The sequence below is a fragment of the Gymnoscopelus braueri genome (genome assembly GCF_963280865.1).
Source record: "Gymnoscopelus braueri genome assembly, chromosome: 4".
Classification (NCBI taxonomy): Eukaryota; Metazoa; Chordata; class Actinopteri; order Myctophiformes; family Myctophidae; genus Gymnoscopelus; species Gymnoscopelus braueri.
The window spans coordinates 7,464,446-7,479,801 of NC_137605.1; the positions used below are offsets into that span (position 1 = coordinate 7,464,446).

Here is a 15,356-nt window from a genome sequence, read left to right on the forward strand (position 1 = left end):
AGCCGAGATACAGAATATTTAAGTTTAAAAAAAAAAATCTCCTTGGTCTTTGGGTCAAATAAAAAAATAAAAATAAAATAAAATAATCAGTTCACGTAGATCTACGCGATTGGCACGTGGCGGCTTTAAATAGGTTCGCGTAGATCTACGTGATTGGCAGTGAATCAGTTAATCACCATATGTTTGGCAGAGAAAAACGCACAAATAAACAACCTCTTCATGCGACACATTAGTCTTAATAAGTCACTGCCTCGTTAATACTTTGTTGTTCGCTGGATGAAACCGAGCGTGCTCCAAGTGTACGCATGTATCCAGTGCAGCCTGAGTGTGCAGGTATGTGAGCTGTGGGAATACGGCGAGGTTGGACTAGAAGAGGACGAGTCTATTTTTAACTGCCGAGCGTCACCTTGGCAGCAGCATCTCCTTGGCCTTGTTTCTTACCTCCAGCAGCGTTCAGGACACTGACTGGAAACAGCCTGACACACGTCTTTGCTCGAACCGTTTGCGTTGTTTACCAGCAGAGTATAGGGACTGTGCTTCTGTCAATTGGAGCATTTCCCAGAACTTGGTATGAATGACAAGCACATTCCGGCAGCGTTATGGGCCGACCCGATAGCCAAATGGCTAGATCCACTGTTACCACAGGGGGCACAAGATGCCCCGATCACCAAGTTCCCAGTTCGATTCCCTGTTACCATTTGCTGCATGTCATTCCCCTTACTCCCACTCCACAATTCCTGTCTCTCTACGGTCTATCAAATGAAGACTTAAAAACTACTACTTATTATAAACAAACACATTGTTAAACAACACACATTTGCCTAAAAAATTACAAACTACTACTTATTATAAATAACAAACACATTATTAAACAACAAACACATTTGCCTCAGGCAACCACCCAAAACTAGCTTCATATTTTTAGGTGTCCTGAATTCACTGGTGTTCCCTTAATTCCTGTCCCAACATTTTAGAGTCAACCCTCCCATTCTATTTTTGTTAGCGGTCCTTCTACCCCTTTAAAGCACTCTGCAGGCCCACCTCGTTGCTGTCTACTCTACCGATAGGCCGTATGATATGTGAATCTAATACAACAATATGACTGACGGGCAGATCTGTCAAAAATATTTAGGGTTTAAGGAGTTAACCTGAAACCCTCTGTGATTGATTGCTGTACTGTACATCAAAATAGCAGATCTATAAGCTCACAACACCACACTGTGACATGTTGTAAGCTTGTAGATCTGTTTTTTTTCCCTGCTCATTTTTGCCTATTTTGGCAGAATATTCTCCCATGACGACATGACCAGAATAGGGACACTGGGGTTCATGTGGTTAATGTACAGCACCTGTATGGTGATGTAGCAAGGCGTAATGAACAACATCTCCTCCTTTCTAAAATCAGAAAATGGACCGATTCCACTACACTGCCGTCCAATAAAAGCTGGGTTAGAAGGCAGAAGTGGCTCACTCACAGTGACATCTCTGACCGCAGTCCATGCAGTGAGAGGTTCAGCTGGGGACATTTAGGGACAGTCTGTCACAAACACAACTCTGGACACAAAAACTCTCCCTTATTCCAGATAAACCAACAGGTTTTATATACCAGTCTGGCCTCTCATGTCAGTAGCACTGACCCCAGCCATTCCAACCAATGGTTGGAATTTGTTCAGCATTTAAAATCACTTAAATAATTATTATTAATTATAAGGCATATTTCTATGGTAGGTGGACTTCAAAATCTGTGTTGGCACTCTTATTTTGAAGTCAACCTATTATCTACAGGAAGTCTTTATTGAAGCCGTTTCGACACGGCGGGGGGAAAAACACAATGCTGGATTGAAAAAAAGATTTTGTATAAACCTTAGCATCGTTTAGAAATACTAGCATTCGGGCAGTATTTCTGCAGTGTGCGCGCACACAGAACTGGGACAGAGAGACAAACACAAGACAGGATGAGACGGAGGGGACAGATGTGTTTAAATGAATCACAACTAGAGAGCAGGATACAGAGACAACAGACAGACAGAGCAAGAGAGAGACCATCTCTCCGCAACCAGTCCTGAACCAGTACTCCCAATGCTGTCCAGTTAAGTTAATCTCAAATACACCAGCGGAACACACCACTTTATGAGCATGACTGCAGTGACGTCATTGGCAAACAGCTCCACATACAGTGTGTGTTAAATCAGTGTGCACGCGCAAGAGAGAGATAGTGTTTGCATCTTGTGCCAACAGTAGGGCTGCTCAATTAAAAGCAAACGTGCAACAAGAGGCTGTAGTCTTTCCGCTGCAGAGAACCACAAATCAATGTTCACATCAGAAAGCTAAGGCCCTTCAACTGGACTCTCTAACTGCCGCCGTGGCCAAGTGCTTGCTCATGGGTGAAATGTCTGGAAAGGTCAATTTATGCTTTGCATGACAAGTATTGAACACCACATGGCACTACTTGTGTCACAACGTTCTGAGTTTGGAGCATTATACCGACAGCGACCCGCAGACAGCATCGACACAAAATGTAAACGATGAAGTGAATGTACTTGTGCGCCGTTGTGGAAACTGAGCTTATATTACATTTGAGGAAGGCTTCTGCCAAGCATCACACGTGAGTTACCCTCTGCCAAGATCCTATGAAACACATTTTTTGTTGTTTCAATGTCAGTTTGGTCAGGTGTCGTTCCACACTTGTGGTGCAGAGCTTAAGAGTACGGTCTTAACCTGTTCTACATGTAAAATGTCATGAGACAACTTATTTGATACTAAATAAATAACACAAGGGACAGAACAGAAACCGGAATAAAAGCGTCGACGTGCTGCCACAGTGTGAATCATTTTTCTTTTTGTTGAATGCCGTTTTTATATCAGTTCATAAAGAGAGTTCAAAAACAAACTAAAATAGTTTAACGGCTCATTAGGGGAAACACCAGTTGACTGAAACTAAAAAAGGAGCAGAACTTAACGCAGCCCTCCGGAGAGTGACTCACACTACATGTCTTCCTATTTCTGATCACCACACACAGACACACACACACACACACACCTACAAGTCAGCACACAGGGGAGTGTGGCGTCTTGCTCAAGGACACTTTAGACAGGACACAATGGGAATTGATACCGAGACCTTTTAGAGGACGAATAGACGGAGACGTTTCTGTGCGTGTGGATTCAAACCCGGGCAGCCCACATGTGGGAACCAAAAATCCACCGCTAACCCAAAGGGGAATCCCCCCCCCCACCCCTCCCCCTGCTTGGCCAGGGGAGGTGTTAAGCTTATGAGCTTCAGGCAGATATACTGGCTGTGCGCGACTCCTCAAGATGTTTTTTTTTTTTTGAGGGGGTGGGGGGGGGGGGGGGGGCTGTTTCCACGGCAACAGACCAACAGCAATTCCACAACAGACTGACTCATCAGAAGGGGAAGCGACGCAGCAAGCTCTGAGAGCTCTTTTCACGCAGGAAAACCCCGCAATGTGAGGATGTTGTGCTGGTCCTCAAGTCAGCTTCGTACATAGCCCCACATTTATGTGCAGGCACGGTGTGCATTTAGAGCAGGGGTGGGCAACTTCGAAGATGGAGAGGGCCACTATACATTTACACACTCACTCCAGAGGGCCACATTGCATACACTGTCGGACAGACACCTCTTATCTCCGTATTTATAGTAAATAAATGCCGTACTTCGCCATTCTATGTCACACAAAAGTAGCAAAAATAGCCGATCTACAAGCTCAAAACGTGTCTGCTATTTTTTTATTGGAATCCTGAAAAGTATCATTTTTTCATTCTAACTTTTATTTCAAATGCATTCAGTTATACTTATGTTAACTTTATGAACTTAAATACAAATACATTGGACATAAAAAAGACAATAGAATTTTAATACTAGTCATTAAGCTACTAATACAGACTGAAGTAATTAAAGCGGGTCATGATTGCATGTTTGGAATTGTAACAGCTGAAATCAATAATATATCAGTATTCCTATATTAACCTGTGGGCCGCATTAATCATACGATGGTATCGCTCGCCGAAAACAGTCAATCTACAAGCTCACAAACACGTCGTGAGCTTGTGGAAAGGCTGGCTATTTTCAGCGAGCGAAGTCGTATAATGCACGTTCCATGCACAGACAGCAAAACATGGTAGTGCTTTACAACCTATAGCGCGCGGTGTGATCTGTACGCGAGGTTGGGGGTCACACGCCACTCATGTCGCTTCTCCTCTCGACGCAGGCTTTGACATCGACACCCCAGATGACTTTGGGAGGACGTGTTTACACGCGGCCGCAGCTGGAGGGTGAGTGAGCGACTCTACTCTCTCTCTACACGTGTGGGGATCGTCTTTCATGGCTCAGAAGCAGTGGTGTAAAGTAACTAAGTAGATTTACTCAAGTACAATTTTGAGGTATTTTTACTTTACTGGAGTATTTCCAATTTTCAGTACTTTTACTTCTACTCCACTACATCTCAGAGGCAAATATTGTACTTTTACTCCACTACAATTATTTGAAAACTTACTAACTTACTAGTTACTTTGCAGATATAAATGATTACATTATAAAACATACATTAACCACTTCAGCCCTATTTTATATACATAGGCTATTTGAAAATAGCCGATCTACAAGCTCACAACGCGTCGCGATGCGACGCGTTGTGAGCTTGTAGATCTGCTATTTTCAAATATTTAGTACTTTTACTTTTGATACTTTAAGTACATTTTGATGCCAATACTTTTGTACTTTTACTCAAGTAAATTTTGAATTCTGGACTTTTACTTGTAACAGAGTATTTTAATATTGCAGTATTGGTACTTTTACTTAAGTAAAGAAGTTGAGTACTTTTTCCACCACTGCTCAGAAGGCCAGCGTGCCACTTAACGCAAATGTTTCCATTTCGTACGCCCACTAATCATACTTGGGGCTCTAATCATACTTGGGGCTGTCACGATTACACATTTAAGTTGATGATTAATTGCCACTCAAATAATTGCGATTTGGCATTGAACATTGGAAGATATGAATACAAAATAAATTTCTGTTTGCCTTTTTAGTCTTCGTAATAAAACATTGCACAGGCCAGATATGACAAATAACTTAAATATACAAAGAAATTATTGACATATTTAAAAAATGTTAGCCATTTGAAAATAGCTGAAATAGCAGATCTACAAGCTTACAACGCGTCACTTTGTGACGCGTTGTAAGCTTGTAGATCTGCTTTTTCTGTGTTTTTTTTTCTTCTAATGTTTGAAAATTTTTCAACATTGAAATTATGACTATTATGCAAAAATAATTGCGACTATCTCAAATAATTACGATTAGACAATTATGTAATAATTGCTAAAGTAACTAAGTACATTTACTCAAGTATTGTAATTATGTCCAATTTTGAGGTATTTTTACTTTACTGGAGTATTTCCAGTTTTCAGTACTTTTACTTCTACTCCACGACATCTCCGAGGCAAATATTGTACTTTTACTCCACTACAATTATTTGAAAACTCCTATATACATTTCGTCCATTTGAAAATAGCCGATCTACAAGCTCACAATGCGTCGCTATATGCGACGCATTGTGAGCTTGTAGATCGGCTATTTTCAAAAGATTTTGTGACGGGCCTAATCATGCTGTATGTTTGTTCAGTTGACATGTATTTGTACATGTATTTTACTAGTGGTTCGTTGTGTATTAGGGTTGTCCTTGACTAAAGGAATTCTTCGATTAATCATCATAGTAATTTGTTGAGTAATCGATTAGTTAATTTAATCAACAAATGTTGTGTGAAATAGTGTTGCGTACAATCGTGAGAAGTGAACATTCTAATGTGGATTTCACAATGACTATTGCAAGGTATAAACAGAAGTCAAATAAGACCAAACCGATTGATTATTTGGCTACTATTTGGCTACTGTAGTCTTTCATAATTTTCCCACACTGTGTACAACAATTATTCAAGTGAAGTGGCATATTCTACACTTAACATTTTTCACGTTTTATTTGATCTTGTGTCACTCTCCCAGGAACCTGGAGTGTCTGAATCTTCTCCTAAACACGGGGGCAGACTTCAACAGAAAGGACAGCTTTGGCAGGTCTGTAAGCATTGGGACCTAATCCGTGTGGTGGTCCATTAACCTATCCTGTCATAGATTTGTCGTCATACAGCGGTCGTTCTCCGAGGACCCCCAGTGGTCCTTGAGGAGGTTCCAGGGGGTCCCAGCAAAATTAGCTCATATAGCGTCCAAATCCGTTTAAAGGGATATTTCACTTTCAAAACAATTTTGGGTCGTTTTATCGTCTACTCAGGCCTTTGTGAGCCCCCCAGACAGTTTTTAAGTTGCTTGATTCAGTATTTAGATATTTGAAATACATTTTATCAGATACGCCCCCTTCCTATACAAACCCATTGTAACTTCAAACTCTATTTTAACTCATTGAGTGCCATTGACGTGTTTCACGTGTCTTACCGCTATGGCGCAACGTGCCAATGATGTGTTTGACGTGTTTTTGAAAAAAAAGAGAAAAAAAAAGTTTTGGAAAAAAAAAATCAGAATCCAAGATATCATTATCTGAAGATTTGCAGCTCCATCCACTCCTTGTTTAACTTATAACTGAAAAAGGCTGGATCTTGCTTCTTAACACATTCCATGCCAGAGTTTAATCTCATAATGTACTCACCAGTGCCAGCGTTTTATTGTTGTTTTTTTGTTTTTTTCATGTCGCCACAGACCTCGCTAAATAAGTTAAAAGTGCGCGTTCATTTGGTTCTAAACACACAGCGGATCTGTGAGAAACGGCCAGCGAAAACAGTTTCCAAATGCGAGCCGCCATCTTGAAGATACAGCCGATCAACGCTAAACAGTGATCAGCGAGGAGAAAAACAACAACCGAGAAAATCGAGTTTTAAACAGGATCCCAGACAGGAAGCGGATACGATCGAAAAAAACGGAACCCGAATAATTCCGTTTCCGACCGGAAACCGGAAACGGAAATGGATCAAAAAAAATCGGAAAGTGCACCTGGGACAATTTCAATGGGAATCGGCGGTTCGCGTAGATCTACGCGACTGGCACGCTGCGGCTTTAAATAGGTTCGCGTAGATCTACGCGACTGGCACGCTGCGGCTTTAAATAGGTTCGCGTAGATCTACGCGACTGGCATTCAATGTGTTAAGCACTTTTTTTTTTACTTTGAAAAAATCTCTGGCACTGGGACAACTCAGTGAGTTAACATGTTAGATTCATCAAAAATACCCGTCCTTGGTTCTGGTGACTCATCCTGCCCTCCTAATACGTGAGAGGGCCGTGTTTGTTAGATAACTTTTTTCATTTGGGGGGTTGGGGGGGGGGGGGGGGGTAATATGGGAGTCCTTGATATGACAACTTTTGAGAAAACCACTGACAACACTGTGGCGCAATTTCAAAACGATCATGGACTTCAGAGGCTTGGGAGTGTGAACGGTGGGTTTCTATGAGAACGGTCAAGGTTGAAGGTGTGTTTGTTTTCCCCCTCAGGACCCCCCTGCACTACGCCGCAGCCAACTGTAATTACCAATGCCTGTTTGCCCTGGTGGGCTCCGGGGCCAGCGTCAACGACCTGGACGAGAGGGGCTGCTCGCCGCTCCACTACGCCGCCGCCTCCGACACGGACGGAAAGTCAGTCACGCCTCTACACAAACTGCTTCGTAGATGTTTCCTTTTTTTCCCCCCCGTTTGCTTTTTTTTTTTCTCCCCTATTTAGTCATTTATGCCGATAGGCTCTATGCACAGCAGCCATATTGGAAAGAAATTGGGCCTCTTCCTTTACTTCCTTCACAGGTTGTTACCAATGATTCTAATGAAGGCTCTGTTCCATATAATGTAGCACAGTGGTTCTCAAACCTTTTTAATTTCAAGGACGCCCATAACTCTGAGAGTTGTACAAACGGAACCAAATGGACCCTTACGGGTCCATTTGGTTCCGTTTGTACACTCTCAGAGTTACACACCCGTAAGGGGCCATCCGGAACCCCCCTTAACACATTTACCGCCGGGCCCGTAGTTCTACGGGCCGTTAAATCCAACGGTTAAGCGCCAATCCCGTAGCCTACGGGCTGTGGTGCTTTTTCCTTTTTTTCGATTTTTTTTTTTTTTTAATTTTCTAGGGGGACCATTTTCAGTGTAACACCACCCGATCTCGACCGGAAGTGCGATCACGTTTTTAGTTTCCCGTCTGCCTCCATTCTAAGTCGTACACAATAACCCCTGTAAAAGCCCCTGTAAACATGTAGTTTTTCATCCTCGCATTTCCCATGTTAACTTAAACGGTCAAAACTCAAACATGGCGGCTCCGTTTGACACGTGGTCTTCACTGGTAGAAGCAGTGAGATCTCCGCGATGTTTACAAACAGTGCACAGCTCAATCTTAAGGATTTTAACAAGATCTGTGGCGACGTGAAAAAAACAAAAAACAACAATAAAACGTTGGCACTGGTGAGTACATTATGAGATTAACCTCTGGCGGTCAATGTGTTAAGGAACCATTGAGGGTCCCTGGACCACACTTTGAGACCCACTGGTGTAGCAGAGTGTTTCCAGTGAGCCGACATGACACAATATCAGCACCCTGACTCTGTTTGACCAGAGTGGAACGGAGCCTTCATTAGTATCATTGGTAACAACCTGTGAAGGTAAGTAAGAAGAGGCCCAATTTCTTTCCAATATGGCTGCTTAGTGCGTCATAGAGCCTGTTCATTCCTCCCCACACACGTTTCTGTGTGTCGCCACCGGCTGTGGTATCGTACTGGCTCACCTGCCAGTGAGGAGCCCCCACCGAGAGGACCTGTAGAGCCCTCCGTCTTACTCCTCCCGCCCAACACTCCCTGCTAACAGGTCCCCCCCCCCCCCCCCCCCCCAGCCCTGTAGGTCTAGGATTACATGTGGTGACAAATATCACCCTCGAACCCCCAGACTCTGTGGTGGTTAGGGCAGCTACTTTACCAGTGCGCAGTGGTGGAAAGTAACTAAGTACATTTACTCAAGTACTGTACTTAAGTAAAAAAAAATTGGTATTTTTGGGCGGTGAAACCGCCCCTATAAGTGAGGTTTGGAAATTTGTACAATTATCTTGGGCAGTGAAACCGCCCCTATAAGTGAGGTTTGGAAATTTGTACAATTATCCTGCGCTGTGATTGGCCAATCACAATCTATTCAGGACTGTGATTGGCCAGTGTCACATGACACATGTGCATAGCCCTATATAAGAAACCATAACTTTAAAAAAAACATAAATTTGTTTTTTTTAAGTTATGGTTTCTTCCATCATAAAGAGTGTTTCAATAAATGTATTTATCTTTTGTACATGATTGGTTGACTCCATTCAGTATTGTGATTAGCTAGCAAGACACCGCCCACTTCACACAGGGTGTGATTTTTTACTGTACTGGAGTATTTCCAGTTTTCAGTACTTTTTACTTCGACTCCATTACATCTCGGAGGTAAATATTGTACTTTTACTCCACTACAATTATTTGAAAACTTACATTAACCACTTCAGTCCTATATACATTTCGGCCATTTGAAAATAGCCGATCTACAAGCTCGACGCCTTGTAGATTGGCTATTTTCAAACGATTTTTTGACATTTTACTCATTTGAAAACTTCTGAAATGGGACATTCTGCGTAATGAGTAATTTCTACTTTTGGTACATTTTGATACCAATACTTTTATACTTTTACTAAAGTACATTTTGAATTCCGAACTTTTACTTGTAACAGAGTACTTCAACATTGCAGTATTGATACTTTTACTTAAGTAAAAAAATGTGAGTACTTTTTCCACCACTGCCAACTGCGCCACCTGAGCGCTTAGATGTTGCTTTTTAAAAATAATTTATAAGCGTGCTTGGGAGGCACAGGGTTAAAGTTCCTGCCCACCACAGGGGAGAGTAAAGCCTTTGAATCCCTCCAGGGTGCCTCCGCCTTGGCTGGACGTTCAAACGAACACAATTGGCCGTGTTTGAGGGCGGGAAGCCGGGCAGGGAAGGATGATCTTTGTTGCTGCACTAGACTAGAGCATTGGTTCTCAAAGTGGGGTCCGGGGACCCCCGGGGGTACTTGAGGGGGTTCCAGGGGGTCCCCAGCTAAATGATGGATAGGAACCAAATGGACCCTTATGGGTGTGTAACTCTGAGAGTGTCCAAACGGGTCCATTTGGTTCCGTTTGGACACTCTCAGAGTTAAATTAACTCATTCTATCACTGCCTCTGACGTAATTGACGTAATTAACCAATACTGCCACTGACGTAAAAAACGTAATTTTAATTTAAAAAAATAATAATAATAATAATTTGACCCTAAGACCAAGGAGATATGATTTTTCGAAGATCTAGACTCCCATCCACTTCCTTGTTAACTTAAAACTTAAAAATTCTGTATCTCGGCTCCTGAGTACTTTTTTTTTTTCAATGAAAAATCTCTGGCAGTGTGCAAACGCGGCCAGCAATAATTCTGGCAGTGAATGAGTTAACATTGATTTTACAATATGAATTGGGGTCCCAGAGAAATAAATGCCATTAAATGGGGGTCCGTAGCCCTAATGCATGTCAAACTGGGGGTCCTTGAAATTAAAATGGTTGAGAAAATCACTGCTAGAGCCGTAAAAATCGTCTCTTATGGGGGGTCCCTGGCATATCTTTTCCCGCGGGCTAATAAGTGTAAATTTTGGGGGTCCTTGACATGAAAAAGTTTGAGAACCACTGGACTAGAGAATCCTGCAGGTTGGTCAGGGTGCCCGGCCGCTCGGTGTTGAAACTCATCACTGTCAGGCGAAAAGGAACAGACTCGATGTGGCATGTATCGCGGGTAGCCTTTGTCTGTGCTCTCCCTAGGACCAACTGTAGGAGTTGGCAGTGACAAGGGACTAGAATACTTTGCAAATCAGGAATTGGCATAACGACTAGAAGAAAAGAAAAAAAGTCAAAAAAGAAAAAAAATGGGACAACAAAGAAAACGTGGGTTAAAGTTCTCAGTCGCTACGACTGATTTCAGTTATTTGGATTACATAGAGGCCTGCATGTCTTCCTCTTGGCTCTTTGGCTTGTAACCTTTTTTTTAAAATATATTTCTTGGGCGCCATTTGTAGTCTTTATTGACAGTGACGGGGGAGAAAGTAGGGAGATAACAGTCATCAAACCGGGGACTCACTGATCAGAGCATTGCGCCCATGTTGTGTTTCACCCTAAACATTCACCTATGGCAGTGGTTCTCCGACCCATTCTTTTTTTTCTTTTTTTTTTGGGGGGGGGGGGGGGGGGTCCAGATGACAGTGAAGTGACAATTTAAGGACTTTTTAAGACCTTTTAAATACCTAAAAAAAAATTGCCATTACAGCATCAAAAGTAATCAGCCAACTATACAATAAAAACTGGACAAACATTGGCCAAATTGTCAAATAATATAAGAGAGAGGCAAAACATTTGAGAATAGCAGATCTACAAGCTCAGATGTGAACTTGTAGATCTGCTATTGTCACAATATTTATCTGGGGGGTCCCCAGTTCAAAGATGATTTTTTTTTCTTTTTGGGGGGGTGGGGGGGAGGGGGTCACGGCCTGAAAAGGTTGAGAACCACTGACCTATGGGGTCTCTTGACTTGTAACTTCAACACTTTAAACTATGATGCTAGATTGATACACACATTCTTAGCTTGCTTTACTTTACTGTAAGTTGCCCTGGATAAAGCTAAATGGCTAAATTGTGTTGTAAGCAGGTGCCTGGAATACTTGCTGCGGAACGATGCTAAACCAGGCATTCGGGACAATCAGGGTTACAACGCCGTGCACTACGCCTCTGCCTACGGACATCGCCTCTGCCTAGAGCTGGTCAGAACCGCACACACACACACACACACACACACACACACACACAGACACACCCCCACACACACACAGACACAGACACAGACACACACACACACACACACACACACACACACACACACACACACACACAGAAACACACACACACAGGATTTGTATTACTATACTTGTGAGGACATTTTAGGATGGCGTTTTTATTAATGGCATTTAAAAAGAAAATATGAGCATTTTTTACCGTAAGCCTAAAAATAGCAGATCTACAAGCTCGAGCTTGTAGATCTGCTATTTTCAATTGCACGACACCAACTGTACGTATAAGACACACACACACACACACACACCCACACCCACACCCACACCCCCACCCACACACACACACACACACACACACACACACACACACAGTACATTCACCGATAGCACAGAGAATGATGTGACTGTCCTTGTTATTTAGGTCAAGTACCGGTTTAACCACTTTCAACCTGGTTTTCCCTATTTTGGGCCATGTCATTATTATAGGCCAACAAAATTAGCAGACCTACAAGCTCACAGCGTGTCTGGTGTGACGTGTTGTGAGCTTGTGGATCGGCTATTTTGGTGCCGCGTGACACCATCGTACGACAAAGTATCAAATAGAAAACACACGGGACGTCTTCACCGATACAGAGAGCCTGATGTGAATGAATGCCCCTGATATTTAGGATGAGTAGTACCAGTGTTAATTTCATTCACTAAAACTATGACGAAAAATGTACGTCGACTGCCTTTTTTCACTGACAAAAAGTAAATAAAAACTAAGTTATTATGACTGAAATTATGACTAAATATATTGTTAATTTCGTCAACAAATAAAAACTAGATGAAAATGTTAGTGAGGGACTAGTGGACAAGAGATCCAGTAGAACTAAGACGAGTCATTTTATGCTTGGTTGCGCACGGGTGTTGCGCTCCGAAAATAGCCGATCTACAAGCGCGTTGTGAGCTTGTAGTTCGGCTATTTTCGGCATGCAGTTAAGTTTAAATTAGTTTTAAAAAAACGACATTGAATTTCATTCAAAAGACTACGACTAACTATATAAAAATGTGCTGTCGCAATCGACCCTGAGTACCAGTTTGAAACCACAGAAGCATCCTCCTCCTATCACAGCTGTGTCATTGAATGAGACCCCCACCTTTGAGCTTCAAAGGGTCCCAGAGTGCTGTCATTGAATTAGCATGGTGCTGAAATTAAATGGATGCTACCCAGGAAACAAGCTATACAACACAAGACATTTTCACGTGTCTATTTCGATGGCTTTTGAAATGTTCCGCACGACACAAGCTCATGTGCTGCTACAGATAGACAATGCCATGTTAGGGATGCGACAGTTCAATCAAACTAATCAATTTATTCAATTGTTAAAATAATTATCGATAATTTTATAAGATAATCAATTAATAATTAGTCCCTATTTTGGGCATATGATTGATATAAGCCAAAAGTACTAAATGTGTTTGAAAAATGTAACATTTTCAACAATAGTGAAAATAGACGATTTACGAACTCACGCATTGATTGAGCTTGTAGATCTTTTTTGCTACTTTTGCATGACACCGTGCATCAAAGGATAAAATAACTAATAATAAGTGGTTAATCAATTTGTTTATATATAATATTATTAAAACAATGTTTTTAAAAAGTTTCTCAATTATTTGATTAATTGAAAAAGTAATCGACAGTCTCTATACCATATTGTGTGATACAATGCTTGAATGTGTTGTACTTTCTATGTTGCTTTTACAGATTGCCAGTGAAACGCCTCTAGATGTGGTGAGTGTCATTTCTGTCATTTGTATTAGTACTTATTATGGTTGCTGTCGGGTGGAAACCTTGTATGTCCAAAACTGTTCCTTTTTGTATTATTATTTTAAAGGAATTTTAAAATAGGGAAAATAGCAGATCTACAAGCTCACAACGCGTCGCGAAGCTTGTAGATCTGCTATTTTCACTACTTTAGTGCGACACTCTTGTATGATGAAGTTAGAGCCTTAATTTACGATAAAACATGGAGATACAAGGTTTCTGCCTGACGGCGACGATATGTAAAATTCACACTTCGATGTACACGTGAGATGCTGAGTGCTTGCTGTCAGGGTTGTCATAGTAACGGTGGTGCAATGCTGCTTCCTTCAGCTAATGGAGACCTCAGGAACGGACCTCCTGAACGACTCTGATGTCAGAGCTCCCATCAGCCCCCTGCACTTAGCTGTGAGTAACACCACTTCCTGTATCAACCCCCTGCACTTAGCTGTGAGTAACACCACTTCCTGTATCAACCCCCTGCACTTAGCTGTGAGTAACATAGACATATAAAGGTAGACGCCTCCTTCGGCTCTGAAGCGTTCGTATCTCGGGCGCGCTTCCTTGTTCCGCAGGGCTAGCCCATATAAGGCTTGGGCTAGCCTTCCACTTCCTTCCGCTTCAGCAGGGCAAGCTGGAAACTTCCGTGTGCGTCACAGAAGGGGGCGTTCGGTAGGCCAATCAGAGGCAGGTGGGGCGGGTCTTTTCTTAAGAGGCAGCCGCGCAGCAACTAGTCAGTTAGACGCGCTGTGATTGGCCAGTAGTTAACGTGATGTGATTGGTCAGTAGTCAAACAGCCCTGCGGAAGAGCCCTGTATTGAGATACCAGTCGTTACAATGAACTGCAGAGGCCAATGAGGTATCTAGGTTTCTATATCTATGGTGAGTAACACCACTTCCTGTATCAACCCCCTGCACTTAGCTGTGAGTAACGCCACTTCCTGTATCAGCCCCCTGCACTTAGCTGTGAGCCAAGACGGAAATAGCGAGACTCACCATCTCCGGTTTACTTCCCGTATCTGCGTGACGTAGGTGGACGCCTTTTTAGGAGACAGGAAGCAGGTTGGAGTCTATTGATTTCAATGGAAGCGTGAACGTGAACACAGCTTCTGAACCATTCTGTAGCTCCATGGTCACTGAACTAAATATTGGACCCGATCGTCACAAGACACACAATATTTGCAAGATTTTCATACTAAAATGGCTTGTTTTAGATAAACAAATCAGGAGAAAATCAACTTTGTTATCGACCTTTCTCTATCCCAGCAACACACTCTCGCGAGATTTGGGAAGATATCTGAAGAGTCCATCTGCATTTCCAAATGAACCATCTTTGTAACTCTCTCTCTGCACTTAGCTGTGAATAACACCACTTCCTGTACACGCTGCTCGTGCACCAAGCGAGGGGAGTTTATATGTAGAGTTATATTTAGTATATAAAAGAGCACCTGTCTGCAATTTCACAACAGGACCTAGATAAGTCTTCTAGCATGTCACCGGAGAGTGTCAAAATAAGTGTCAAAATAACATTAAATGGAAAAAGGAAATACCTCTAAGTTTTACTTAACCACTTACCAGGTGTCCCTATTTTGTACAACACCGTTGGTACGCCAAAGTATAAAAGCCTTAAGTGTTCAAAGTACAGTACTTGGTAAATGCACTT

General features: G+C 42.3%; 1 protein-coding gene across 1 annotated transcript in view; it reads left to right on the forward strand.

The window, feature by feature from the left end:
• Positions 1-305: 305 nt before the first annotated feature.
• Positions 306-15,356, forward strand: part of LOC308084468 (serine/threonine-protein phosphatase 6 regulatory ankyrin repeat subunit A-like) — a gene marked incomplete at its 5' end in the record, with an annotated part of 31,300 nt that continues 16,249 nt past the window's right edge. Inside the window, 7 exons of the mRNA XM_080427133.1 lie at positions 306-333; positions 4,185-4,293; positions 6,020-6,088; positions 7,511-7,651; positions 11,745-11,856; positions 13,637-13,663; positions 14,027-14,101. Coding sequence (XP_080283259.1) covers positions 306-333; positions 4,185-4,293; positions 6,020-6,088; positions 7,511-7,651; positions 11,745-11,856; positions 13,637-13,663; positions 14,027-14,101 — 561 coding nt within the window. The remainder of the gene's footprint in view (positions 334-4,184; positions 4,294-6,019; positions 6,089-7,510; positions 7,652-11,744; positions 11,857-13,636; positions 13,664-14,026; positions 14,102-15,356) is intronic.